At 37.3% G+C, this 26,301-nt stretch overlaps 1 protein-coding gene across 10 annotated transcripts in view; it reads left to right on the plus strand.

Annotated features, from left to right (window-relative positions):
- Positions 1–8,131: 8,131 nt before the first annotated feature.
- Positions 8,132–26,301, plus strand: part of PPFIA2 (PTPRF interacting protein alpha 2) — a 482,999-nt gene continuing 464,829 nt past the window's right edge. For 7 of the 10 annotated variants that reach the window (XM_032346892.1, XM_032346890.1, XM_032346889.1 and 4 more), the window contains exons 1-2: positions 8,860–9,135; positions 13,369–13,619. In XM_032346892.1, the coding sequence (XP_032202783.1) occupies positions 13,371–13,619 (249 nt within the window). In that variant the 5' untranslated portion in view covers positions 8,860–9,135; positions 13,369–13,370. Of the gene's footprint in view, positions 8,319–8,858; positions 9,136–13,368; positions 13,620–26,301 lie in introns of those variants that run through there. The other 3 variants (XM_032346888.1, XM_032346893.1, XM_032346895.1) reach the window with 3 other exon arrangements.

Raw genomic sequence — 26,301 nt, forward strand, 5'->3', positions numbered from 1 at the left:
CCATGTGCCCCCCTTTCCTTGATTTTAAACTTTCCTAGACTCCCTCAGGATAAATTTAAGCTTTTAAACAAGACTTACATGTTCTTTCATGGTCATGATCACTGTTTCAGTTTTCATTTTTCTTCTCTCAGTCTCCATCAACTTCACATGGTAGCCAAACTGGCCCTGTTCTGTATGCAAGCTATAGTTTACTGCCTCTGGTTATTTGCCATTGCTGTTATACTTTCACACCATCCATTCATGATCTACTTAGTCAACTCTTTTCTTCCTCAGCTCTGATCTCCCATAAATAGATTAGATGGTTCTTTTCTGTGTTTCCATTTCACCTCCAATTTCTATCTTATCACGTTGTGTGACTTCCTGACTTCTCACACAGCTGGTTACTAGGTGATGCATGGACACCTAGAATTATAAATAAAAACTTTGTTTGCAAATATATAATATCAGAAACCTAAAGACTCATCTTATAATCCCAAAACTCTAACATGGATTGGGAAAATTAAACACAGATGTATACTATAACAAATATTTACTATGGTAGATGTTTACCAAAATAAATTAAAATGCAGTCTTGCGTAATTTCAAGATTAATCAAAGGGTCATAATTCCAGCTTGCCAGGAGCCCATAATATGGCTCCGCTTTATAAATGTAACCTGGACCCAGTTTGCAGTTTGGCATCATTTGGTGATAGGTGTCCGCCACAACTCACATACCCTATGGCATAATTTTGGGTTCTGTGGCTGAGCGAGACTTCAGAGATTCCAAAGAACTGCTAATTGGCTAACAGCTGGTTGGTCAGGATCAGGGTTTTTGTGGTTGTTACTGTTTGTTTGTTTTTGTTGGGGGTTCAATCTGAGGAGATAACACTGGAAAAATATCTGAGGTTATAAAAAACCCAAATTTTGCCTCCTCTCCTTCCAACATAAACTCTCATGGGACATTACCTTAATACAATGGTAGCCTCCAACTAATATTACCAGCATGCTATCCCAGAGGTTATGTTATAGGAAAGCTCATAAAACAAAATACTTACATCACACAGTTTATAAATTTTATTAAAAACACAGAGAAGCAAAGGAAAGAGATAAAATAGGATGGCACACATGGGATAAGATACAGTGTGGGAAGACCATGTGATCAGAATCCCAAGATATGCAGTAATCAAATGTCTTTTTTCTCTCTCTTCCACATCAACCTTCCACACTAATGATGTGGTCACAAAGGCCAGACTTAAAGTTTGAGCTAGAGTTCAACAGGCAAAATACACTCTTGCTCAATGATACACACTTGTTCTACAGGGGATAAATACACCTGGTTGATAGATGTACCTCTCCAGTCAGCCTAATGAATAGCCATGGGTTTTATTTGTATTACTTATGTAGAGGACATAGGGTTGTAACTGAAGTCACCAATGGACAGCCAAATAAGTACTTTGTGAATGATAACTTTTCATGTATATCTATTGTATCCTGAATACTTACAGTCTCTTATATCTTTATTCTTAGTTTTATTTAATACTATGAATATATAGTTTACAGGTCTCTCATAAGTATAAGGTATCCCTGATCTTTCTGTCCCTTTCTGTCTATATTTAACACAAGTATGGTCTGCTTTCTAACTACTTATCTTATATTTAACAATACTTATGAATTCCACCCATGTCTAAAAACATTTTACTTACCAGTTCCTCATCTATTTTTAAAAACATTTTAAGATGCTTTGCCTACGTTTTACAAACCAAAAACTTATTCATCTAATATAACAGAATACTTTTTTTTTTTTTTAAAGATTTTATTTATTTATCTGACAGAGTGAGAGACCACAGGCAGAGAAGCAGGCAGGCAGAGAGAGGAAAGCAGGCTCCCTCCCCGCTGAGCAGAGAGCTGGATGCCGGGACTCCATCTCAGGACCCTGAGATCATGACCTGAGCTCATGACCTGAGCTGAAGGCAGAGGCTTAACCCACTGAGCCACCCAGGTGCCCCAATAATAGAATACTTTCAATAGCAAATGTACATGTCACAAAAGTAGCCAACTGTGGCTGATTTTATTTGCTTAAAAAAGGCTTCTATAATATTTTTCTTACCATGTGAATTTGATTCTCCTTGCATATAACACCCAGTGCTCACCTAACTCCAATCTTACACGTGAGTAAAATAAAACTCATTAGTATTAAGTCCTGGGTTTTCCAACACAAGCACCTGAAGAAGCTAGGCATGTACTGCTCGACTCACGATATCCACTGCTTAACTTCTCGTATCAGATATAAATCCTTCAGAATTTGACTCAACTTACTTCTGATTACCTAACTACCTTGTTTACCGACATCACTGATACCAGTCTAATTCTTTGAATCAGTTGGCAACATAAATAAACCGGATGGAGTGAGCCCAGTGATTACTCTGTTCTTTGGGTGAGAAAGCCTTGGGAAATAAATCACCAACATGAAAGCTTTTCCTTAATATTTCATTCAAAGACATGTGCGAGCAACCTTGGATAGTAAATTAAACAATGAAAATAACTTATATGGGTTATCTTTGTTTTGGATATAGTTTAAAGATTCATAGAGTAATGAAGAATACAAATGTATGGTTTAGAAAGACTATGTACAGAAAACAGCATCTTCAATATTAAGTTAATAAGAAAAATTTAGTAACAAGAAGTCCTAGAGAGTTGAAGTTTGTATAAAACTCTCTTCAAAATGGCAGTTATATATAATGTCATTAGTGGTTTGGCTCTTGTCTCCTGCTCAGTCTGAAATGGGGTGGAATCATGTTAGTATAGTACGAGGGTGGAGGGGTGAGGTGTGGAAGGGAGGTCAAGACCAGGTGGAGAAATGGTGAGTGTTCAGGCATTTGCTGATGAGTAAAAAAAAAAAAAAATCATTCCAAAACTTAGTAACTTAAAACAACAATCATTTTCTTATTTATCATGGTATCACTGGGTCAAGAATTTGGGAAGTTCTTGCCAAGAATGCTCTCACTTAGACTGTCTCATGTGGCTGAAATGTGACAGTGGCTAGACCTGAAGAGTAGAACCATTAAAGCACCTGAGGCTGACCTGGGAGATATCTCTTGCTCTCTACTTCTCCCCTACTCACCACCCCCATTTTGTGGTCTTATGGCTTCTACATGTGGCATTGCTAAGTGGGATAGTTTGGATTTCCTCACAGCATGGCAGCCTAAGAGCAGTCAGATATCATAGCAGAAGTTAAAGGGAAGTAGTGAAGAAGGCAGAAGTGGAAGCTGCTTCTCTTTTTATGACCTAGCTTTGAAAGTCGAGCAGTACATGCCTAGCTTCTTCAGGTGCTTGTGTTGGAAAACCCAGGACTTAATACTAATGAGTTTTATTTTACTCACGTGTAAGATTGGAGTTAGGTGAGCACTGGGTGTTATATGCAAGGAGAATCAAATTCTGATAATTATTGAACTTTACATCTGAAGATAATGATGGATATGTTGGCTAATTCAACTTAAATTTTTAAGAAAAGATTGGAGTTAGATCAGCATTCCCAGTATAAAATTCCTTGATTCTTAAATGTTAAACTGAGGCTCCCTGAATTTGAGCAGAAACAAAAATGAAAACCTTTGTTATGAGGATTTATATTAGAATAAATCTCTTCTCTTGGTGAAAACCACTGCTGAATATATTTAGGATGTTTCTTTGCTCTTGATATTTCACCTCATAGTGGTCTAAAGAGGAACATAAAAGATTTTTTCCTACAAAATGTTACTTTTAAGCAGAGAAAAGCATTTCTGAAGTCATTACTATTTTAATATATTGCTCTTAGATTTGATGTCAGATAGCACTGTGTGATGCAAAATAAAATTCTCTGGAACTTGTCTTCTCTTGCCACATTTTGACTTCAGACAAATAACAGTTTTTAATAACAGTTTTTGCCCTTCTCCAACACTAAGATATACTTAGTTCTGAGCTGAAATCTCAGTGACTGTTTTTCAAATTGGTACATTTAACAGTAATTCCATGTAAATGCATAGACAAATGCTGATTAATGTAGTCTTTCCACAAAAATTTATCTTGTGAGAACTGGTGCTTATACATTTGTATGGAGACAAAAGAGTCAGCAACAACGTCCTCAGTACAGCTCTCATATTCTGTAGTTTGCATTTTAGACAGGGAAGAAGAGTCATGTGTAGCATTAACATAACAAAGAACATGAAACCTACATAATAAACAATGCTTACTATTTATGATCAAATTGGATATTAATTTTATGACAATTGATTTCAATTAATTACATTCCATCTATTTTTTAAAGTATGCATAACAAAAAATTTAAAGCTTTTTTTTTTTTTTTTTTTTTTTAATTTGACAGAGAGAGATCACAAGTAGGCAGAGAGGCAGGCAGAGAGAGAGAGGAGGAAGCAGGCTCCCCGCTGAACAGAGAGAGCCGGATTCAGGGCTCAATCCCAGACCCTGAGATCATGACCTGAGCTGAAGGCAGAGGCTTAACCCACTGAGCCACCCAGGTGCCCCCCAGAAATTTAAACATAGCATATTTTCTGCGTACCTTTTATTTCCATTATCACTTTCACAAACAATATGTGGGAGAAACTGAGAAAGTTTTTACCAAAAGCCTCTTTCTTCTTCTTCCAGCCTCATTCTAGACTACTTTCCCAGCTTCTCTTGTAATTGGATATTTCCATGTGAGTTGTTCTCAGAAGTGGAATTTGAAAAAAGTATGTGTTACCTCTGGACCAAGGATTTTAGATGTTGGTATGGTGCCTGCATTCTGTCTCTTATTTATTTATTTATTTATTTATTTATTTATTTATTTATTTGCTGTCTGGAGGTAAAACCCAAGGAGATAGCAAGGCCCAGAGAAGAAAGGTGCCTAAATTACTGTGTGAAAGAAAGACCACTGATCAATTCTCACCCTGGAGTATTGAGAAAGTGAAAAATACTTCAATTTCGTTTGAGTCATTATGTATTTGGGGTTGTTTTGTTGCTTTTTCTAAATAATACAGTGTAATGGTATTGGTGACCTTCTTTAATGAAATAAAATAAGATTCACATTCCCGTAAAACTATAGATAAAGTGTGTGATGAGAATTACCTCTATTTTCTGTCCAAGTCCATCTTGAAATTTAAATTCAACAGTAAGCATAAATGCAGAAAATATCATTTAATTGTTTTAACAATGCTAAACTGTTGTGAATATAGGCAAAGTATTTTCGTAATGAGTATATAGTTGAAATGAGGTGATATTGAGATCAACATATCTATTGAAATTCATATTATTTGCTTTCTTTTTGCACCCGTATTATCCTTGAACTTAAAAGACAAATTACTCTCACTTACTAAATCTGTTATTGTCATGGCCCATGCTTCTTTTGTGCTTGCTCTCAGTAACTTAATCTTTACAAACAAAACCATCCTTGATTTTAATAAAATAAGCACTTTTTATTATTACTAAAGAGTAGATGTATGACACCCTGCACCTAAGACAGTATATAGACAAATATCTGAAATAAAATGTGTAGAAGGAGCATTAGTAAGTGTAGTTAATAACAGTGTATACCTCCATGGACCAAATCCTTTCACTGATGTAAGGCACTAAAACTAATGAAAGAGATGGTTTTCCCTACCTCTTCCTAAACTATTTGACTAGGAGGAAAGCATATCTCATCTTAATCATAGGTCGTTGGTTATTAAAAACCAGTAGGAACAGATTATAAGTTAGCATATTAATCGGTTTTACATTTGTTTGAGAGACTTTTTGCCTTGAATGAATAATATTGTTTTTCTGGATCTGTACATATTCGGTTCCCAAAAATCTTCAGATTATATTTAAGCAGTGGTTCTTAAAGGAGGATTCCTGATCTAGCAGTATGCCATTTCGTGGGAACTTATTAGAAATGAAAGTTCTCTGGTCCCACCACAGACCTACTGAATCTGAAACTCTTGGAATGGATTTCAGAAATCTATGTTGTAACAAGCCTTCTGGAGATTCTCTTACATGTTAAATTTGAGAGCCATTAATCTAGAAGACCTGAGGTAGGGGTGAGTCCTCTTTTCTCATATGAGTAGTTGATGTAATGCCTTCTGCAAAATTGCTGCTTAAAAATGTCCCTTGGTTTGGGTAGAAAATGTTATTATTATTATTATTTTTTGTAGTGATGTTAGTAGTGAGAAAAGGAAAATGTACAGTTTCTAAGCTGAGAATAACCGTGAAGACTATCTCTTCTTACTAAAATATTTTTAGGGTGTACCTGGGTGTCCAGCTGTTACGTGTCTGCCTACAACTCAGATCACGATGCAGGGTCCTGGGATCAAGTCCCTCATTGGGCTCCCTGCTCAGCTGGAAGCCTGCTTCTCCCTCTCCCATTCCTACTTCTTGTGTGCTCTCTCTCTCTCATTGTCTCTCTCTGTCAAATAAATAAATAAAATCTTTTAAAAATAATAAAATAAAATATTTTTACTCATGACTATTTCCTGCCTTCCATTACCAAAGTCCTTTCTGTGATATCAACTACCAAGTATCCTTTAACGTGTGTCAGCCAGTATGTGGGGATTATAGTTAGAATTAAAAGTTTTATTTGATGTGTGAATGGGAGTCAGGAAAATCAACACACTTCTTGGAAATGGTAACAACATCTGAAGCTGTCCTTGTCAAGTGTTGTTTACTAAGGAAATCAGAACCAAGGTTTAATAAGGAAGGAATTTTTCTGCAGAGAGACATATTAACTATTATTTGACATAGGAGGTTTTCTTGTGTATAAAAAACATTTTCTGTTTTCTGGGCAATTCCAGAGAGTGACGGTTAAAAGAGGACTGATACCTGATTAATATGCAAAAGGTATTATTAAATTATTCCTATCTAAAATGGACTGGGCTGTCTCATGAGTTCATGAGTTTTCTGTAGTTAAGAGTAGTTAAGCTACATCAAATGGTAGGTTGATAGAGTGGTTTAGACCCTACTCAAAGTGTGGTCCTATCTGGGAGTTGTTAGAAGTACAGAATCTCAGGGTTTACCCCAGCCCTAGTGAATCAGAATCTACAATTTAACAAGATCCATTGGTAATCTGTATGCACCCTATCTCTGAGAACTAATGCTCCAGTAGACATCTAATGAATCATCTAATTATTCTTATACTTAATTCTTATAGGATTATGTTGTGAAGCAGAATTTGAATAACAGTCTGGCAGGGTGGGGAGGAGGGATACAGGAGGGTGGCCTCACACATTTCACTGTGGGGTTGCTAACTGAATTAAAGTCTACTTCAGAAGAAAAAGATTCTGTTTCCTAAATATTGTACTTAATTTAAGTGAGCTGGTATTTGAATACTGTTTCTTTAGTTAGCTTCGGACTCTTTGTGTTAACCAAAAATGAAATATGCCTTTGGATCTCTTGCACTGCTTCGGCAAGATACTTACCTTAACCCCCTTCTTAAACCTAATGTTTAATCCTTCTTCCAGTTCCCTCTTCCATGCCCTCTTCCTGTTCCCTAAAACTAGGATATGCTAATTTCCATCACTGAAAATTTCCTTATTGTTTAGGTACTGGTTTTTTCTCCTGCCTTCTCTCTATACCTGGTGGGATGGGTCTGTATGAATGGACGGTAGCGGCAAAAGGAAAGCATAGGTAAAGGGATGTGTAGATATGGGGGAACTGGAACGCGTTCTAGAAACCAGACTTGGCTCCAAGCTGAAATTTACTAGGGCAGGGAGTACTAACCATACAATCCTTATCGCCAAAGCAGTGAAGGGAGAGGAGCTGGAGAGGTAGCGAGAAGTGACAGATGCCACCACACCCTAGCTTGACTCAGGTCAACCATGACTACCGTGCCCTGGTCCTGGGAGCAGGAAGCTGCTTAAAGAAATGACAAGCACGGGAAGGCCAGTGAGCCCGAAGGTGCCCAAGCGCATTCATTCGCCTTCCCCCAGCACGGGCCAACGCACGCTTTCCTGTAGAGACCATTGTGCGGGGGAAGCCCAGACCAGGCAGAGCCTATCCCCTGCCCACACCTGCCCATCCCCAGCCCTTGGCTTCTCAGGGGGCACTGGGACCAGCGCCAGCGCCAGCAGCCCGGGAGCGGCTTTGAGCGAGTCGTGTGTATCCGTGAGCGCGTGTGCGTGAGGAGGAGAGCAAAGACGTGATTACTTCAGAATTTATTTAAGGGCCGGTGGAAACCACTGCAGCAGCTTCCAGGGGAAGCCCTTGTTCCAGAGGAAGAGGAGGTGGCGGCTGCCAAGGAGGAGGAGGGGGGAGAGACGGAGGAGGAGGAGCAGCAGCAGCCACTGCACGAGGCAAGTGAGGCGAGAAGATGCTGTAGCGTCCGCACCGGCTCCCAGCAGGTTGGTTCCTCCGGCCGACTGATGCAAGCGGCGAGGCTTGCAAAGAGGCTGGGAGGAGAAACTGGGTGTGGGGGACCGACTGCTTGCCTTTCCGGAGAAGAGGCGCCTCTTTTGAGTTCAGTGAGACGCCCTAGCGCAGAAATAGTCTGGGGGGCCAGGAGAGGACCGGTCGTGCTTCCCGCATCCCTTGGGGACTCGCTTCCCTGTAGCTTGCCAACTCCCGACGTTAGCCATGAACTCCGGAGGGGCTCCGGGAGGGGAACCGGGGGGAGAACTTCCCTTCCAGATGCTCCTCACGCCTTTCCCCAAAGCTCCCGTTTGGAGGGACACCCTCTGGGTGGCCTGGGCGCGGAGGGGGAGCAGCGTCGCTTGGTTAAGTTTCTGTAAGTCAAATCCGGTCCCCAGCTCCCGGCTCCCCGCCCCGGGGCTCCAGCTGCACGCGGGGAGTCGAGGCTGCTCGGGCAAAGGGGCCGCTACTGCTTTAAGAGCCGCCTCCCCCTCTCCTCCTTTTGACAATGGTCTGAACCGAGCTCTGCTTCCCAAAGCAAAATTTGTAATATGCCATTTTTCCGATGGACGCTTCTCCTTTTGGCTGCTGACGGAGCCGCGGGAAGATGCCGGGTTGCTGCCACGCCACCCAGCCGGGGCACGTTCCGGGAGGGCGCCGGGGCAAGCGAGTGTCTAAGCTGCCTTTCTCCTCCGGTTGCTAGGGAAATGGTCCAGGAGTGCCGGGTGTGAGCTAACCCTCTCGTCAAGCCTGAGACTGCGGTTGTCATTGATCAATTGAAGAAGCAGGACACGAAATTACAGACCTTAGGTACAGAAACTGTGTTTGAGTTACAAGGTTTCCCTTCCGCTTTATTTTTTTTCCCACCCCCCCTCCTCCCTGGCCCCACCCCGCCCCCAGGGAAGATGAGATGCAAATCCCTCCTTGCCAATTACTGCTCCATACCTTTTTGCTTTCCACCCCCATCCTCTCCCTTCTCCTATTTCTCCACCTCCTCCCTACTTGGCTCTCTCTTTTTGGGTGAGAGATAAAGAATTCTGGTGTGGAAATTATGAAGTCAACTTCAGGGTGGTGGTGGGGTGGGGGTGTGGCTGAGACAGAACTGTCCAGCCCTGTGGCTAGAGCTGGCTCTTGGCCATCTGTAAAGAAAGTGCAAAACGCTTCCATTAGAGGTGATACTAATATTTCCTGAAGACAGGGGATTTCAAAGAGTTAAATAGGAGGAGGAATATTCATATAATGTAATCAGACAATGGCTAGGATTTCTCTCACCGAATTACTCCTTGTGGGTTAACTGAGGTGGAGCTGGGTTGGTTCTTAAGACTCAGTCTTTGAAGAGGAAACTAACTACCGAGAATAATTGCATCTTTGCCTGGAGGAGGGTCTAAATCCCAGGGATCTGCTTCTATGAAGTGATTCATTGACAGAAAAAAAAAGCCTTTTGTGACACTAGCGTATCTGAATAGGTACTGCTTCAGAGACATATATTGCTAAGAAACACATTGGATCTTGAAAGCCCTTGGGTGATGACTCCAGCGGGCATTCAAAACTTTTATTTTGAAATCTGAGAGATTTGGAAGATAGTCAAGGTTATGTGCTAAGAGTAAGGGAGTTGGTTTTCCTGGTATCAGATTCTTCAAGCTAAATTTAAGCACCAGGATAATTAAACCAACCAGATATTTTATTATTTTTTTTCCTTTTGTAACAAAATAAACAATATCTCTAACTAGGTCTTAAAACCTTCAGTAATTTAATGAAACAACAACAACAAAAAAAACAGCAACATTTAGAAAAGGATAACATTCATATATCCAATTGACTTTGGGGAGGGGTGCCGGAAAGGCAAGTATCAAAGTGAGCTCTTAGGATGTCCTTCCTGGTTTTTCAGGAATTATGTGATACAATACAATTTTTAATACTGAAAATGGTTGTGAAAGTTAAAAGTGGAGTATGAGGATGGAGTAGATAGAAGGTAAATCGCTTCTGAACATCTGAAGTTACTTCAGATGTTGTCCATTCTATAAGAGGGTGTTGAACATTGAATATAGATTTTTAATTGATTTTAATATCTAAATATACATTTGAGAAATAGGTTATACTCTATCTTCAGGGGTATACAACTAGTTTGTAATTTATATTAGAATCCGCATTCTAATGCAAGAACTAAGCTAGTTCATGAAAGTGACCTTTATTTTTTGTAGAAAATTCTTTTCCTCCTAGTTTTGATGAGAAGATTTTAACTTATTTGGTTTGACTGTGGGTGAAGAAAAAAAAACAGATGAATACATTTTATTTCCTAAGTAACTTTAGCATTTAGTAACTTTCATTTTTCCCAGTTGGATTTGGAGAGTTCAGAGTATGCACTGGAATTAAAACTTTAGGCATGGGATCAGAATGAATCATAAAGGCACAATATTCTTTCTGCCAAGGTGAATTTTGGTCACCTTATAAAATGAATAAACACTTGTATTTGTAATTGCCCTTTAAATTTTACTGTGTGATCTCAGGTATTCTATTGGAGACTTACAATGGGCTTATTTAAAAATAAAATCATGGGTTCATATCGCTACAGAAGAGAAAACTGAAGTTTTGAAAGGTGATGTGATTTGTTCTGGTTCCAATGCTGCAGGAATGGAAATGAATCAAGTTGAGTGTAGAATTAATAGACTAAGACCCTAAGTCCCTAAGCTGCTTCTCACTATAGCATCTTTGGACTGACTAAATGGGAGACCAGCTTTTATATTGATATGAGAACCTAAAGTTTGTGAATGTTTATTATCTCATGGTTCTAACATGCCTTTGTTAGAATTAGGGTCCTGTATTCAGAAGGAAATTGTAGCTGAGGTAATCACCACAGGTATGCTTTTCCTTGGAATTTAAACTTTTTTATAAGTAATTCAAAGTGAAGATGTGCTAATGGCTTTTTTCTGAGAGGGATATGACTTAAAACAGAGATTCAAGAATGTTTAAATAACCCCAAGATGTAAGCCTTGCAAGTGTTTTGGCACAAATTGTCAGTGCTATCATTTCCTCTCCCACTATTTTGTTTTAACCTTAAATGTCAAAAAGAAACACATTGGCTCTTGGTAATGATTTCTCAGAATGACACAGCTGTTCAGTGTGTAGATTCTCATGCATGGCATGTGAACTAATTGTTTTTAATATTCCAATGTGTTAGAACATTTTTTCCTAATTCCTTTTCAATTAATGTAAAGCAAATGTATAGCAGTTAGAAAAGAGTCTCCTTTTTCCAGCTTTGTGATACTGTTTAAATAAAATTCAAATGGAGAAAAATGCAAAAAATATACTCTCTTTTCATCATTAGGTGGTTAGCAACAGTAAAATATGTGTGTGTGTGTGTGTGTGTGTGTACGTACATGCATGCACACTCGCATGTGCATTTAAATACATCTTACATACCTATTCTGTTACCTATTTAGGGTGATTAACAAGTCAAATATTTGCCTTCAGGTAGCCCAGTGTTTTGAGTGATGAGCAATAACTCAAAGTATTATCTTAAGTTATCCTAAAATTCATACCCCCCTCTTTTTTTTTTTTAAACATAGGATATCCGTAATAAAATACTTCCCTCTTATCTTTTAAAAAGTTTCTCCTAGTTTTCAGTGGGCCCTCACAGAATCATTCAGATAATTGAGTTTATCTATTCAATAACCCAATTTATTTGAAGAATCACATAATAGTAATTAACTATTGAGCTGTTAGGTCTTGACATTTTATTTGACTATATCACCAGAAATATTTTCCCCAGGGACAGGAATATATAGGCAGAAAAATGAATTGACCTTGCATTATAAAACCAAAGAATGCTTCAGGATCAACAGCCAAACCAGCATTTCTCCACATCAGCCTTCTGCAAAACCAAGCCCTCTAATTAATAGCTTCTGGCCTCAGTACAACAGCTGAAATTGAGATGGGTTTGATTCTTTCTTGAACGTAAGATAGAAGATAAAAGAAAAAATGGGATAATTTCCGATTTTTAAAATGCCATACAGTAGATCAGTATTGCATCTTAAAGTCTGTTGTCTGTTATAAATCAAGTTAATAAGTGATTTAAAAAATAGTTCATTTATTTCATGACTGGAAGTTTGTGATTAACAGCTGAGATGTGAAGTAACTACATTAGCTAATGTAATTTATGGTTTCTGTTTTCTGGAATATTGAGTGTTAGGTTGTATTGTTTCGATGGAAAACAGACAATGCAGTTCACAGGAAACAAAAGAATATTAAAGGCAACTAGCAGTATAATAACCTAAATCAACTTGTGCACCTCATTCTATTTCCTAAAGTTTGTATTCAATGTAGTCAATGTCACTTTATCTATTCTGTGTAGATCACCTTTGGTTTTATAATGCATCACCTTAACAATTTAGTCAGAGAGTCCATAAAAGTGATAAAATGGGAGTTGTAAAGTCAAGAAACTTTCAACTAGTTGGTAAGAAAAAAAACCTGTTGATAAAATCTGAAAAAAATTTAAAAACTAGTTATTATATAAAATAAATATTTAACTATTTGTGGATTCCCTAAATTCAAGGGTGAACATTAATTCTTTCAATTATTGAAGTCATTCAAAAATCATTTTCTTCCTACCCATGAAGTGCCAGACACTGTACTTGCTTTTAAAATATAACAAATAAGGGTAAGATGGTGGTATTTTCTCTAAGAGATTTGTCAACTTACAGGGGTAGAAAGGTGATCAACTAGTATGTTGAATAATGTATTACTCTGAATTGAATTGGAGGAATAAGTCATGAAAAAAACCCCACAAATCTTTAAGAAGTAGGTGAAACCAACCTATATTTTGTAGGTAGGAGCTTTATACGTTATCAGTAAAAGAGGAAGGATACAGATTAGAGAGAGTCAATGAATCATATTTCACTGAGTTCAAAATATTTAGTGTGGCTGGAGTTGGGACGGGGGTAGGGGGAAAAAAAGAGACAATTAGGTTAATGGGTGCAGAATTTGGTGAGTCGAAGGTCAGATTGTTTCTTTACTAAGACTTCCCTCCCCTTTACTTCCTTTAAGCAATGATGTGTGAAGTGATGCCCACGATTAATGAGGACACCCCAATGAGCCAAAGGGGGTCCCAAAGCAGTGGCTCGGACTCAGACTCCCATTTTGAGCAGCTGATGGTGAATATGCTAGATGAAAGGGATCGTCTTCTAGACACCCTTCGGGAGACCCAAGAAAGCCTCTCACTTGCTCAGCAAAGACTGCAGGATGTCATCTATGACAGAGATTCCCTCCAGCGACAGCTCAATTCAGCCCTGCCACAGGTATGCTTCCTGGTAGTATTTGTCCTTCCTGTTGCAATTGCGAAAGTGACAAGACTTAAATAAGCTTTGCTTTATTTCTATTCTTATTCTTTTCCCTTAAATTAGATCATGTGCATGTTTTGGTGAGAAAAATAAAAGAATTATTAGTTCACACAAAAATCTTACCTCAAATTTATGGTACATTGGTGATGGTGGGTGTGAAGGCCGAGTTCCTGTCTCCTCTCTCTTTTTTTGAAAATTTTATCTGTATGTTTTGATAGGCCTATCAGCTGTTGATCAGCATTCAACCACACGAATGTGGGAATAGTTAGTTTTCTTTTTCTTGCTTTAAACAGTATTATGACATTTGGAAATATGTATTTTCCATTTTTAGCTGTGTGGTCTATCTTTGGAAATGATTATAGTTTGGAAGTCTACTGTCTAATTATATTTTATTTGACTTTCTTTAAAAATGCGTAACACCTGCTCAAAAATTCCTGGAATTATCCATGTATTATCCCCTCTTCTCAGAAAACATTTTAACCAGTTTCCTTAAAATATATTTAGGGAAATAGAGAAAAGGCAAAACTTAAGCCTTATTCTCACAAACTTAAAATTGTTAGATTGGGTATTTTAAAATATATGCTTGTCAAGAATCTTATTTTGTAGGAAAAGATAATTTTAAGGATTTCAAGCTTATTTATATACTAAGTTAATATTGAGACTCAGTCTTCTTATTTAAGAATAGAACACTTGTGTTTGTTTTAGATATGAGAAAGATTATAGAATATGAATGAGATTTTTAATAATCACCCCAATACACTATGTTTTCCTTTTGAATATAAATTTGCTTGGCCCTCTACTATAAGGATAGTATAGAAATATTAAAGAGTTGACCTCCCTCCATAAAGTTATATCTTGTAGCAAATATCTTTTCATAAATATTAAAGGTTATATAAGCAAAGTTGATAAACTTCTAAACCCAGCTGTACTATCAACTTGAAGTGTGATGTTGAGATATTGAAGACTCTCAGAATGGAAAGAATCACCTAGAGCTCATGACATCTCTATCCAATAACCCTATAACTGTATATGAAGAACCCCTGTTGCAGTCCTTTTCATTTTCAGTCAGTTTGTCTTATGTTAAGATACAATATTATTTTCAGTAACTCTCACTGGTTTGTTTAAATACATAGAAAGTGTTGATTTACTTCAAAAGACAATTATCATAGCTTCACCAATTACTGTATTTTTCAAGGTTGACATTTCAGTCTTTGCAGCTGTTCTTCGTAAGGTGATTTTTGAAAGATCACCATCATGCTTACTCTCCTTTGAGATTATCTGAGTTGCTTAATGGTGTTAAATTGGCTCCTGAACCCCTCACACTGTTCATTATCTTCTGTGATAAGCACAGAATGAGCAATCATTTTTCTTTCTGGATAGAGTGCTTTATTGAGGAAGCCTAGGATACATTATACATGGGGGCAGGTTCAACGTACTTTCTGTACGCCCTGGGACAGTGGTCATCTGAAGTTTATGATTGAGTTTCATAAATGCTGCATGAGTTCCTATTTTCCCTAAACTCTTATTAAAAGTTGATTCCTTGGTCCTACATGTAGGACTACGCATATATCCCTCCCGCATTATCTTTGTGTATCTTAGTCAAGCCTGATACTGTCAATTTGGATCCTAAATCTATCAAAATGATTCTAGGAATAGTTTAAGTGTTTAAGTTGTTTCTTTGTAAAAAAAAAAATGAATGAACAAGATATTTTTGGGGAAAAGAGGAGAAAACTGGAAATGTTTTCATACATACTATGTTTTACAAATAAATCTATTCTTAAAGGTACAACATTAAATAAATTCTAGCAGTTCTGTTGTATTGAATATCTTGATTATAGTAAAATCTAAACTTTTAAGTTTTGAATTTTAATTATACTGGTCTGCAATCTCTTATTCAAAACCCCTGGGGTCAGTTGTATTTTAAAGTTCAGAATTTTCTTGTTTTTTTTTTTGTATGTATATAATGTAAATTATGGAACACTTCTCCAGATGGATTTGGGGAAGCACCCCATAATTATACATTTTCATCTCTGAAGAGAATTCTTTGAATATTCCTATTGCATGGGAAAAATAAAGACCATAAATCTCTCATGTTAGTACAGGTTTAGTTTTGTACCAATCAAGTTTGCAACACACTTAAAAATAAAATAACAGTTTTCAAAGTGTATGGGTTTTGGAATTATAGGTTATGGATTCTGAACCATTTAGGTAGACATAGTTCCAAAGTCTTTTACAAATACATTGAGATTTTTTCAATGTTGACTTGCATTTTACTATTATAAATATTTGAGTAACGCTAGTAATCCACAGGTCCTTAAAGAAAGTGATGGTCCTGTCATATTTTTTTTGGTCCTGTCATATTTTTAAAGAAAGTTTTTAATAATCTAATCTGTACCTTAAGGGCTGTAGGTTTTCTGCAAGCAATAGAGGGATATTCTTCTTTAATTGGTACCTTTGAATGTTTTTGACTATTTTGTAAGCAGTGTGACTATGCTATTGGGTGGCATTGCATTGAATATTTAGCTGAGAGGAGAAAATAACTATAAATGTGAGTTTTGAGGCATAAATAAAGCATGTCAAATTGGAAACTACAATAAAATAAAAATGAAAATTATTGTAACAAACATGGGCTAGAATTCAAAGCAGCGTCAAACTTTATGACATATTATGTTTTATACAATACTTGTCGGTGTTGGTGATTTGGTGCTTTGCTGTAGACACTTTCTCTCTGAACATTTCTTATGAACAATGTAGCAATGATTTTAACAATCTTAACCTTGTAAATAAAGTTTTTTTGTAGCCATAGTGTTTAATTTTTAATATGTGATTGGGTATTTAAAGAGTACTAGTAATTCCATATCACCAGGCCTGGTGTTTATAAGCTACACACTCAATTTTCTACCTTTGTTATGCATTTTAATGTTCCATAGAACCTGAGATTCAGTGTGCCTCAAACTCAGTTGACCTCAGTCTTCTATTTCCTACCCAAAATACGGTGCTCAGTCTCCACACCCAGACACTGAAAGTCCTAAATTCAGTCATCATTGGGCCATATTGTTTTTAATCTCTTGAATAATTCTCAACTCTCTATTCTTTTCTGTCCTTTTTTTTTTTTGCACCTGGTCCCAAACTTCCTTCTTTTTCCATCTCCTTTCTCTCAACATTTCCACATTAGCAAATGTGTCATGCCATGTGTTGGAATAATATACAAATGTCATGCTTTTGCAGGCCATGAAACTTCACACTTTTCCTCTATCTTCTTCACGCATATTCATCTCTGTGCCCATAATGTTCTTCACCAATGTCTTTGCCTCACTTCTTATCTTAACGAAGACTTCATCTCTTCCAGGAAGCCTTCTCTGAAACATCATGTTCCTTAGCTTTATCATTTCCCATTTTATCATTAAATATCTGCTTACATGCCCCTTTCCTAACCTAGACTATATGCTCCTTAAGAACAGGAACGTATCAAAATCATCTACCATGCTCTGAACCAGTGGAGTACCAGGTCTCTAGTGAGGGCTTTCAAAGTAAAACCCGAAGTAAATGCATATTACTTTGGATGGAGAAGGGGTAATAAACTTGAAATAGGAAGGTCTAGGTTGTACTCTGACTCTTTCCTACATCATCAACTTTCATCAGGACTTCAAATTTCCATGCTACAAAAATTAGTGAATATTAACACCTCACAGGGTAGTTTGTGATGATTAGAGAAAATAATACAAGTAATAACAAATAATTTGCAATGCATTAAATATGAAAAATCTTGTCTGTTTATCCGGAATGCCAAAAGATAAATTAATTTCTGTATATGTATGTCAATGAGCATTAAAATAATTTACTAGTAATATTGACCAAATAGTTTTAAATTTTTTTAAAGCAGGACCGATATTTGTCAATTACTAATATGCTTAGTAAGAATATTTAAAGGAAAGGCATGGGAAGTGAGTTTTCTCACTTCCTCACTAATAAAGAAAGTCATTATTTATAGAAGTTTATAATTTCTCTGTAGCACTTTATTTAGCATATATTGAGGGTCTTCTGTATGTTCTTAAATGGTTACATACATTTGTAAAGGGGATAGGGAATAAAAAGAACATAATTTGGCTCCCAGAGAACACAGGAAATAGGCTTACTTAGAAAAAATATATAAATGGATCCAAATTAATATAGTACCAGACATTTATAGAAGTACTGAAAAAGTTTTGAGCTATAATATTGACTTATGATTAAATACAGAAAGTTTCATGTGGAAAGTGATCTTAAAGAGGTATTTTCAAAAAATTTTGGAGGAGCCCCTTGGTGGTTCAGTTCATTAAGTGTCTGCCTTCGGCTCAGGTCATGATATCCGTCTCCCTCTGCTGCTCCCCTTGCTTATGCTCTCTCTCTCTCTCTGTTATATAAATAGATAAAATCTTTTTTAAAAACATTGGAAAGAATTCAAGGATATTCTCTGTGGAATAGTAGAGTTATACATGGGCCCTCTTAAAGACTTTTGGGGGACTGAAGTTCAGTCTATACTCTTCTTTCTAGGCTAGGCTTGAGGTTCCTAATTTTCACAAAGGAGACAGATGAACTAGCCACATACCTGGTTTTTGCTTGTGTGTGTGTGTGTGTGTGTGTGTGTGTAAAGATTTTATATATTTATTTGACAGAGAGAGAGGTCACAAGTAGGCAGAGAGGCAGACAGAGGGGGAAGAGGAAGCAGGCTGCCTGCTGAGCAGAGAGCCCAAAGAGGACTCGATCCCAGGACCATGAGATCATGACCTGAACGGAAAGCAGAGGATTAGTCCACTGAGCCACCCAGGTGCTCTTGTTTTGTTTTCTAAGACTAAATCGGAATTAAATAAGGAGAATAACTGACAGATTTGTTTGTCAAAGAGTTGTAGGGTAGGAGTGGCAGTACAGGAATATGACCTGTTCATATATATGGTGACAGTAAACAATAAGTGTGTGTATATAGAATGATCATTAGAATTTTGAGTGAACTGGTGATGAGGGAATAATGGAGGAATATCATTCTGCCATTTTGAATTAGGATGGATTACCTAATATACTCATCAGCTAGCTATTGCTAAAATTAAACTAGATAGGGGCACCTGGGTGGCTCAGTGGGTTAAAGCCTCTGCCTTCAGCTTGGGTTATGATTCCAGAGTCGTGGGATCGAGCCCCACATCAGGTTCTCTGCTCAGCTGGGAGCCTGCTTCCTCCTCTCTCTCTCTGCCTATTTGTGATCTGTCAAATAAATAAAATCTTAAAAAAAAATTAAACTATATAGAAAGACAAATACTACATGATTTCACTCAAATGTTGGATTTAAGAAACAAAACCAAAAAGCAAAGGGGAAAAAAGAGAAAGAGGCAAAACAAGAAAGAGATTCTTAACAGTTGTGAACAAACTGACAGTTACTAGAAGAGAGGTGGGTGGGGGGATGGATTTAAATAGGTGATGGGGATTAAGGTGTGCACTTTAATGAGCACTGGCCTTGTATGGAAATGTTGAACCGCTCTATTGTAGACCTGAAACTAATATAACACTGTATGTTAACTAGCTGAAATTTTAATAAAAACTTAAAAAAATAAAATTATGTGACAATAGAAAACGACACTGTCAAATCTCATACAAAATTTTGGGTTAATGGAATTCAGCTGATCTTGACTTGGATTGGTTGATCTTGGCTAGCTCATTTATGCCATTGGTTAGCTGGAGGTTGGCTCAGTTAGCTGTATGTTAACTGGCTGTTGCCTGATCCAGAATGACCTTGGCTGGACCAACTGGGGCCACTCAGCTCTATCCATGTGTGTAATCCTGCAATAGGCCAGCCCGGGCAGGTTCATGGTCATGGAAGAAGAGTAAGAGCAAAGCAGAAATAAGCAAGTGCTTTTTAAGCTTTCGCTTGAGTCTTCTTTTGGTAATATTTCATCGTCACGCCTAGACACAGAGTGGGATGCAATACAAAATTACATAGCAAAATTATAGGGAGGGTTGGAGCACAAGGACCACCACTGCAATTGTTTTACCACAAATATAAGCTAAAAGAGTCATTTGGGCCATTATTGTATTAAGGAGAGCTTATTGTGATAATGTAAGAGTTCTAGAGGGAGAGAATTGAAGATTGTGAGAGATTGTGAGATTCTGTGAGAATTGAAGATTGTGAGTCTTCAATCTAAGAAAGACAATAGAAATGGAAATAATATTGAGGAGAAAGGATACACAAGGATTGGTAATGAACTAAATGGCCAAGGCTTTGAATTTGAGTCAGAAGATCTAAATTTGAATTGGGGTTCTTCCATTTATTAGCTGAGGGACTGTTGGTAAGTAACTTGACTTCTCTGAAACTCTATTTCCTTAATTGGAAGGAGGGATGATATCTTCTCCTGGCATGGTTGAAAAGAGGTGTGTGTATATGCTTCTGAAACCCTGAACATTTAAAAATATCAGGAGACATTTTTCATAAATTGGGGTGCACTAGTTGTATAACCGAAAGAGAAATTAAGTTGTAAGAGGCTACTTGTGGAGAGCAGGAATATGTTTATAATTTGATGTTTTTAAAACACAAAGCATTTAAGTGACACTACAGGAGTTACTTTTATCCTGGAGGCAGAATGCCTAGATATCTTTTTTTTGGCTTGTAACTTACTAGCTCAATGACTTTGGTCAAAGTAGTTAATTCAAAAAATGATAGAATCTGCCTCATAGGATCATTATGAGAAATAAATGAGCTGGAACATGTCAAATGATCAATTCAGTGCTTCACAGATAGTACATGCTCAATAAATGTGAAGTGCACCTATTGATGCTGTTATTATTACTATAGATATTATCATCATTATCCTTAGCCAACCTTAACTGCACAATTTTACTGGGTAATAATGAACACTAGCACAAATTGAAAGTACTAAAAATCCTTACCTTCAGCAATCTTTATCAAATGTTGCAAGTTCCTTGATTTGGCCTTTTTATAAAAAAGAATTCTTAACTACACTCTGCTAAATGGTTTTCCCAAATTTTCCACTTCCTCAATGGCCAATCTCACATGTCCCTTGATTAAGTCAAACAACATCCCTTCGTATTGTGCGGAGAAGATAACATCCGGATCGAGCTCTTTCCTTTCCAATGAAACCTAATGCCACAGAACTAAACATTTTATCTCTTACTCCTATCAAAGCTGTTGCATTTTTGCTACCTCTTATTGTATTTATTCTCTTTTCTTAATGTGCTTTTCTTGCCTCCAGTTAGTTATTTTTCCCCTGGCCAAATGAAATGGTGTTCACCAACAGCCTTTGTATCTCAGGATTTATATCACTTCATTTATATCTCTCTTTTAATCTCTATAACCAGTATTTTATCATCATCATTCTCTTAAAGATATACTCGTGTATGCTGCCAATGGACACATATTTTGCAAGTCTAGTGATCCTTTCATTCTTCATGCCCCTTGGCATCTCGGTGCCAAGCAGTGCTATTAATTATTTCATCTTGTAATTCCCATGTCCTTAATTCTTTTGTAACCATTCCTTTTCTAGCTACTCATTATGTTGTCTTTCAATACCGATTCTTTTCCCATGTACCCCCATACTCTTATTTACTCTCATACTAATCTTCATTTACTTCTGTTCTCCAATCTTATGCATTGCCCTTTCTGGTTAAGGCTAATACCTTCCTCTAAATTTTTGATGCCTTATTCTCATGTCCTTTTGATTATTACTTTTTCTCTGTATCTACTATCTTCAATTGTTCTTGCTCTATCAAATTGTTTTTTTTTAGTAACATATTCAAATCCATTTCTTAAAAGGAAAAGTACAAGGCCAACAAAAAAGTCACATAACACCATGTCTCTGCTTAGCCACCAATCTATCTTTTTTTTCCCTGACACTTTATTTCCCAACTTGTTTGTTCTCACTGTCTCGGTTTCTTCATTTTCTATTCACCTTTGAGCAACTGAAGTCTGGCCCTCCCTGACTCCCTGCTCAAAATGATGTCACCAGTAAGCAGTTGATGAATGCAGTAGGTATGTTTTATTAAAATTCACTGCAAAGTTTGACACTGTGATTGCGCCCTTCTCAAAGAGCAAAACAAAACAAAAAAAAGCCAAACGTCTTATTCTTTTAACTTCTATGGCACCACACTGTCTCGGTTTTTAAACCCTTTTTTTGGCTTTTTCTTCCCTATTTCTTTTTCTGTGAGTAGCTCCTCATCTAGTCACTCCTTAAATCTTAAATAATAAAGATATGATGAATAATAGCAATAGCTGATATTTCTGAACACTCCCACTATGCCAGTGCTTTATTTAAGCATCCAGATATTCAAATTGGAGTCTTTCTTTCTCTTTAAAGGTAGGCTAAAAAAGTGAGTTGTAAGACTTTATCCACAGAAAGTGTTAAGACATAATCCAAGGAATAAGTCCAACATTAGTTCAAGCTCCATTTTAAGACTCTACAAATGTTGAGGTGGTAAAGCTAGAAGAGAGATTGGGGTTTTTTGGAGAACTGTTGTCTTCCTGTGCATAATCTACCATTCCACGTATGAGGGATGGGGTGACTACCCTTCAGTTGAACCAAGTGAGAGGAGCTTCAGGGAAAACACTTAAGAGAGCTTGATGTATTTCCTCCAGAAGTTGAAGGATATAGAGTTGGATGTCTAAAACACACAGCTGTGGCTAGAGATGCTAGTACCTCTATAGTAGATTAAAGGGCTGCATGGTAGGCAAACTTGAAAGTCCTCTAATGTAAAAAAAAAAAAAAAGAGTTATTAATTTTTTGAACCCAATGTCCCCAGGTGTGGAATAATGAGAGATGAATTAGAGGACTAACTCCAAATAAGAAACTGAGAGTGAGTCAAGTAAAACTGAGGAAGATGGGTTCTTTGAGAAAGTCTTGAACCTACCCCAGAAGAAGAGTCATCCATTACACTCAGAAAGCCCTGACCATAGATGACATCTGTGTCAGACACATTTCACTGTGATCTTTCATTCCAGTTTTAGTCCCAGGCTCTGACTCTGCAAGGGTCAGGAACTGTTGCTATGAGCGTAGGATGTCTGCATAAAGGGAGACCACTGTGTCCATATCCTCCATTGCAGACTTGAAAGCTTGAAACAAGTTTGAGCTGAGTGAAAAGGGTGGGGTTCAGGTGGGATAGGAGCTTAGGGTGTTGCATATTACATAGTCCTATATGGAACTAGAACTAGGAAATTGTAGAGTATTTAATCCCAAACAAAAGGACAGATAGTTTATTTTCTATGCATGAACAGAAAAGCTAAGACACTTGCCTGCAGTTTCGTTTGGGGTTCATTTCTTCATCTGAGGGAATCAGGAGATATAGCAATATTGATTTCTGAATCCAGCTCTTTCATTAAACTGGTTAGATGTATCATCTCAGTTAATCCTCAAAACATCCAATGAGGTCGTTATTATTATTCCCATTTTTCAGATGATACAACCGAGGCACAGAGAGGTTAAGTAACTTGTTCAACACCACACAGTTGGTAAGTGGTACTCACCAGGATTTTATTCATGGCTTACTTTTGTTTTACTCTGAGCCATCTCCTTCATTTCATTATGCTCATTGGATATAAAGAAATATTAAGCTTCTCTGGAACCCTTCTTTATGATACATGGGCCATTGAAAGTATTTCTCATGACTACTCCTACGTTTTAATAAGGCAAATAATGTTATTAGGAATGAAATATGAAAATATTATTAGAGTTCATATAATTATATAAACACAATTATTTGAGGATCTCAAATCTTTATATTTATAATACCATGACTTTATCTTTTAATGTATTGAGCATACCTTATAGCCCATCAGATACTTTTTATAAGCAAGAAAGTATGGGTTGCATGGTAAAGTATCTAACAAGAAATAATAGTACCTGGATTTCAGTTTCAACTTTGCTAAACCCCACAACACAGGAAAACCACTGAACTTCTGAGACTTCTGTTCACTTATGTATGAAAGGGTAATTCTAGTTCTCTCTAATATGTTGAATACTTTTGCTAATTTCAATTAATTACAAAAGGCATACACTTTCACTTTATTGATTTAATCATAACCATTTAATCAATAATTATGACTTATGCAACAAATATTTTAGGGCCTACTATGTCTGAGGTTCTATGCTTATAGTATAGTGTTGCTGATATATATGCTGTCTTTTCTTCCTTTTCTTTTCTTTTAAGATTTTATTTATTTATTTGACAGAGAGAGACACAGTGAGAGACGGAACACAAACAGGGGGAGTGGGAGAGGGAGAGGCAGGCTTCCTGGAGCAGGGAGCTGAATGCGGGGCTTGATCCTAGGACCCTGGGATCATGACCTGAGCCGAAGGCAGACTCTTAATGACTGAGCCACCCAGGCAGCCCTATGCTTTATTTTAAAACCTTGGCTAATTATGGTTCCTAGGAATATATTATGGTAATAAGAAGGTAAGTCCTATAATCCAGTGAATATCGTGTGTATTTGTAAATTCTTTATAACCGAGGATTATCTCTTACTATTCCATTGCCTAGAATGGAATAAACTGTCCATGTTCCTGAAAAGAAGGCAGTTCCCTCTCGTGTGTTCAGAAATCATCCCCTCTTGTTATTTCAGGACAAAACTTTTCCCATTCTTTTCCTACATCATCAGTGTATCCATCTTTAGTGGGTTATAACCAGCAATATTCAATGTTCTTGTATTTCTCCCATCTCAAAAAAATTCTATTAACAACCTCACCTTACCAAGTCACCACCCCATTTCTTTCCTTTTATAGCAAAATTTAAAAAATTCTATGCACTTATTATTTCACATCTCTCCCCACATTTTCTTCATTTTCTCTTGAATCCACCACTCCAGCTGGACATTCACCCCCTAAACTCCATCTACTCTGCTTTCTGGAAATTATCTGTAATCTCCATATTACTAAACACATTGGTCTATTCTTGGTCTCATTCCTGTTAATCAGCAGTATTACCCACTCCAGGTCTCTTCTTTTCTGCAACGCTTTCTTCATTGGCTCTAGGGCAGCACACTTGCCTACTTTTCCTCCTACCTCATTGGTCAGTCCTTAGTGTTTGTTGTTGGTCACTCCTAATCCTCCAGACCCATTAGTGCTTGGCGATTCCAGGATTTGGTATCTGTACCTTTTCTCTTTCCATCTGGGATGACACAATTGATGATCTCTTCTATCTCTTGGCTTTACATACCATCTAAATGTTGAGGACTCTGGAATTAACATTCCTAATGCAGACATTTCCTGTGACCATGAGACTCCTGTTGTCAAATGCAGAAATTCAACATGTCCCAAATTGAGTTTATGATCTTCACTTACTCTTCTGCTTCTCAACTAATATCCCTGTCAATCTTCTGTTGGCTTATGCCAAATCCTCAGTTTTTTATTTCTTTCATACATTCTGTATTCCATCTAGCAGTAAAGTCTCTCTGTTTTATCTTCAAAATATATGTAGACTTGAACTCCAGTAACCATCTCCACAGCCCCATCCTAGTCAGAGTCCCCTGCTCTCATCTGGATTAGACAGGATTTTCCTAACTGGCTCCTTGCTTTATGTCCTTGTACCTCATCAGTCTGTTGCCAAAATAACAAGAAGAAAGATCCTGATTCTGAGAAAAGGTAAGTCAAATTTTGTTTTACATCTGCTCAAATCTCTGAAATCTTCCCCTTTTCAGTGTAAAAGCCCAGGTCTGTAAATTGGCCTAAAGGTCTAAGAGCTGTCCCCTTCCCTTTTTCTGTCTGACGTCACCTCCTCCAGTTTTCTAACTAATCCATTCTACTCCCACAATTCTGGTGTCCTTTGCGGTTCAATACGTCAGGCATTCAGTTGTCTTAGGGACTTTGCACTGGCTATTCCCTAGGGCTGGAATGTTGTCCCCAAAACTACATGTGACTTGCTCTCTCAACTCTTCAGGAATTTACTCAGGTACCATCTCCTCAGTGAGGCCATGCCTGATCAATGTAGTCAAAAGTAAAATATGTCCCTCTTTAATATTTCCAATCTCTGTTTTCTACCTTTTTTCTAAGGCACTCAAAACCATCCAACACAGTGGAGACTTTATTTCATTGCCTTGTTATATTATGTGTTTCTCCCTTCACTAGACTCTGTTCCATGAAGCCAGGGGATTCTTTTCTAATGGTTTACAGCTGCATTTTTCTGCCCACAGCAGTGTCTGGCATGTACTGTTGTTCCAAAGTACTAAATAATGAAATGAAAACAAAAGTCATTCTTTTGCTTGTTGAACATATTCTCTGTGGTATCTACTTTGTGCTTATTTGGCAAGTCTCACAGAGCCATAAAAAATTATACAGCATATATTAAATATCTTGACAGAAAAGAAAACACATCAATTTACAGAGCATTATGGCTAAAGTGTTTATAACACTAAAGTCATATATATGAGGCTGGTGTTGATACTACACCTCAAAGATCCTTCTGGAATGAAGTGGGTTTTATGTCAAGAGATTGTGGCATTTTTAATATTTTATAAATCAGAGCAAGGGAGATTAGAATGTAAATGGCTTGCTTTGAAGGTATGAATAAAAGATAGTAGTCCAAGTTTTTTTTTTTTAACGTCAAATTCCATTTCTTTTCACATTTCCATATTCTTATTAAAAAGTTTATGTCCTAAATTAAGCAAGCTTTC

Source organism: Mustela erminea, chromosome 6 (genome assembly GCF_009829155.1).
Source record: "Mustela erminea isolate mMusErm1 chromosome 6, mMusErm1.Pri, whole genome shotgun sequence".
Taxonomy (NCBI): Eukaryota; Metazoa; Chordata; class Mammalia; order Carnivora; family Mustelidae; genus Mustela; species Mustela erminea.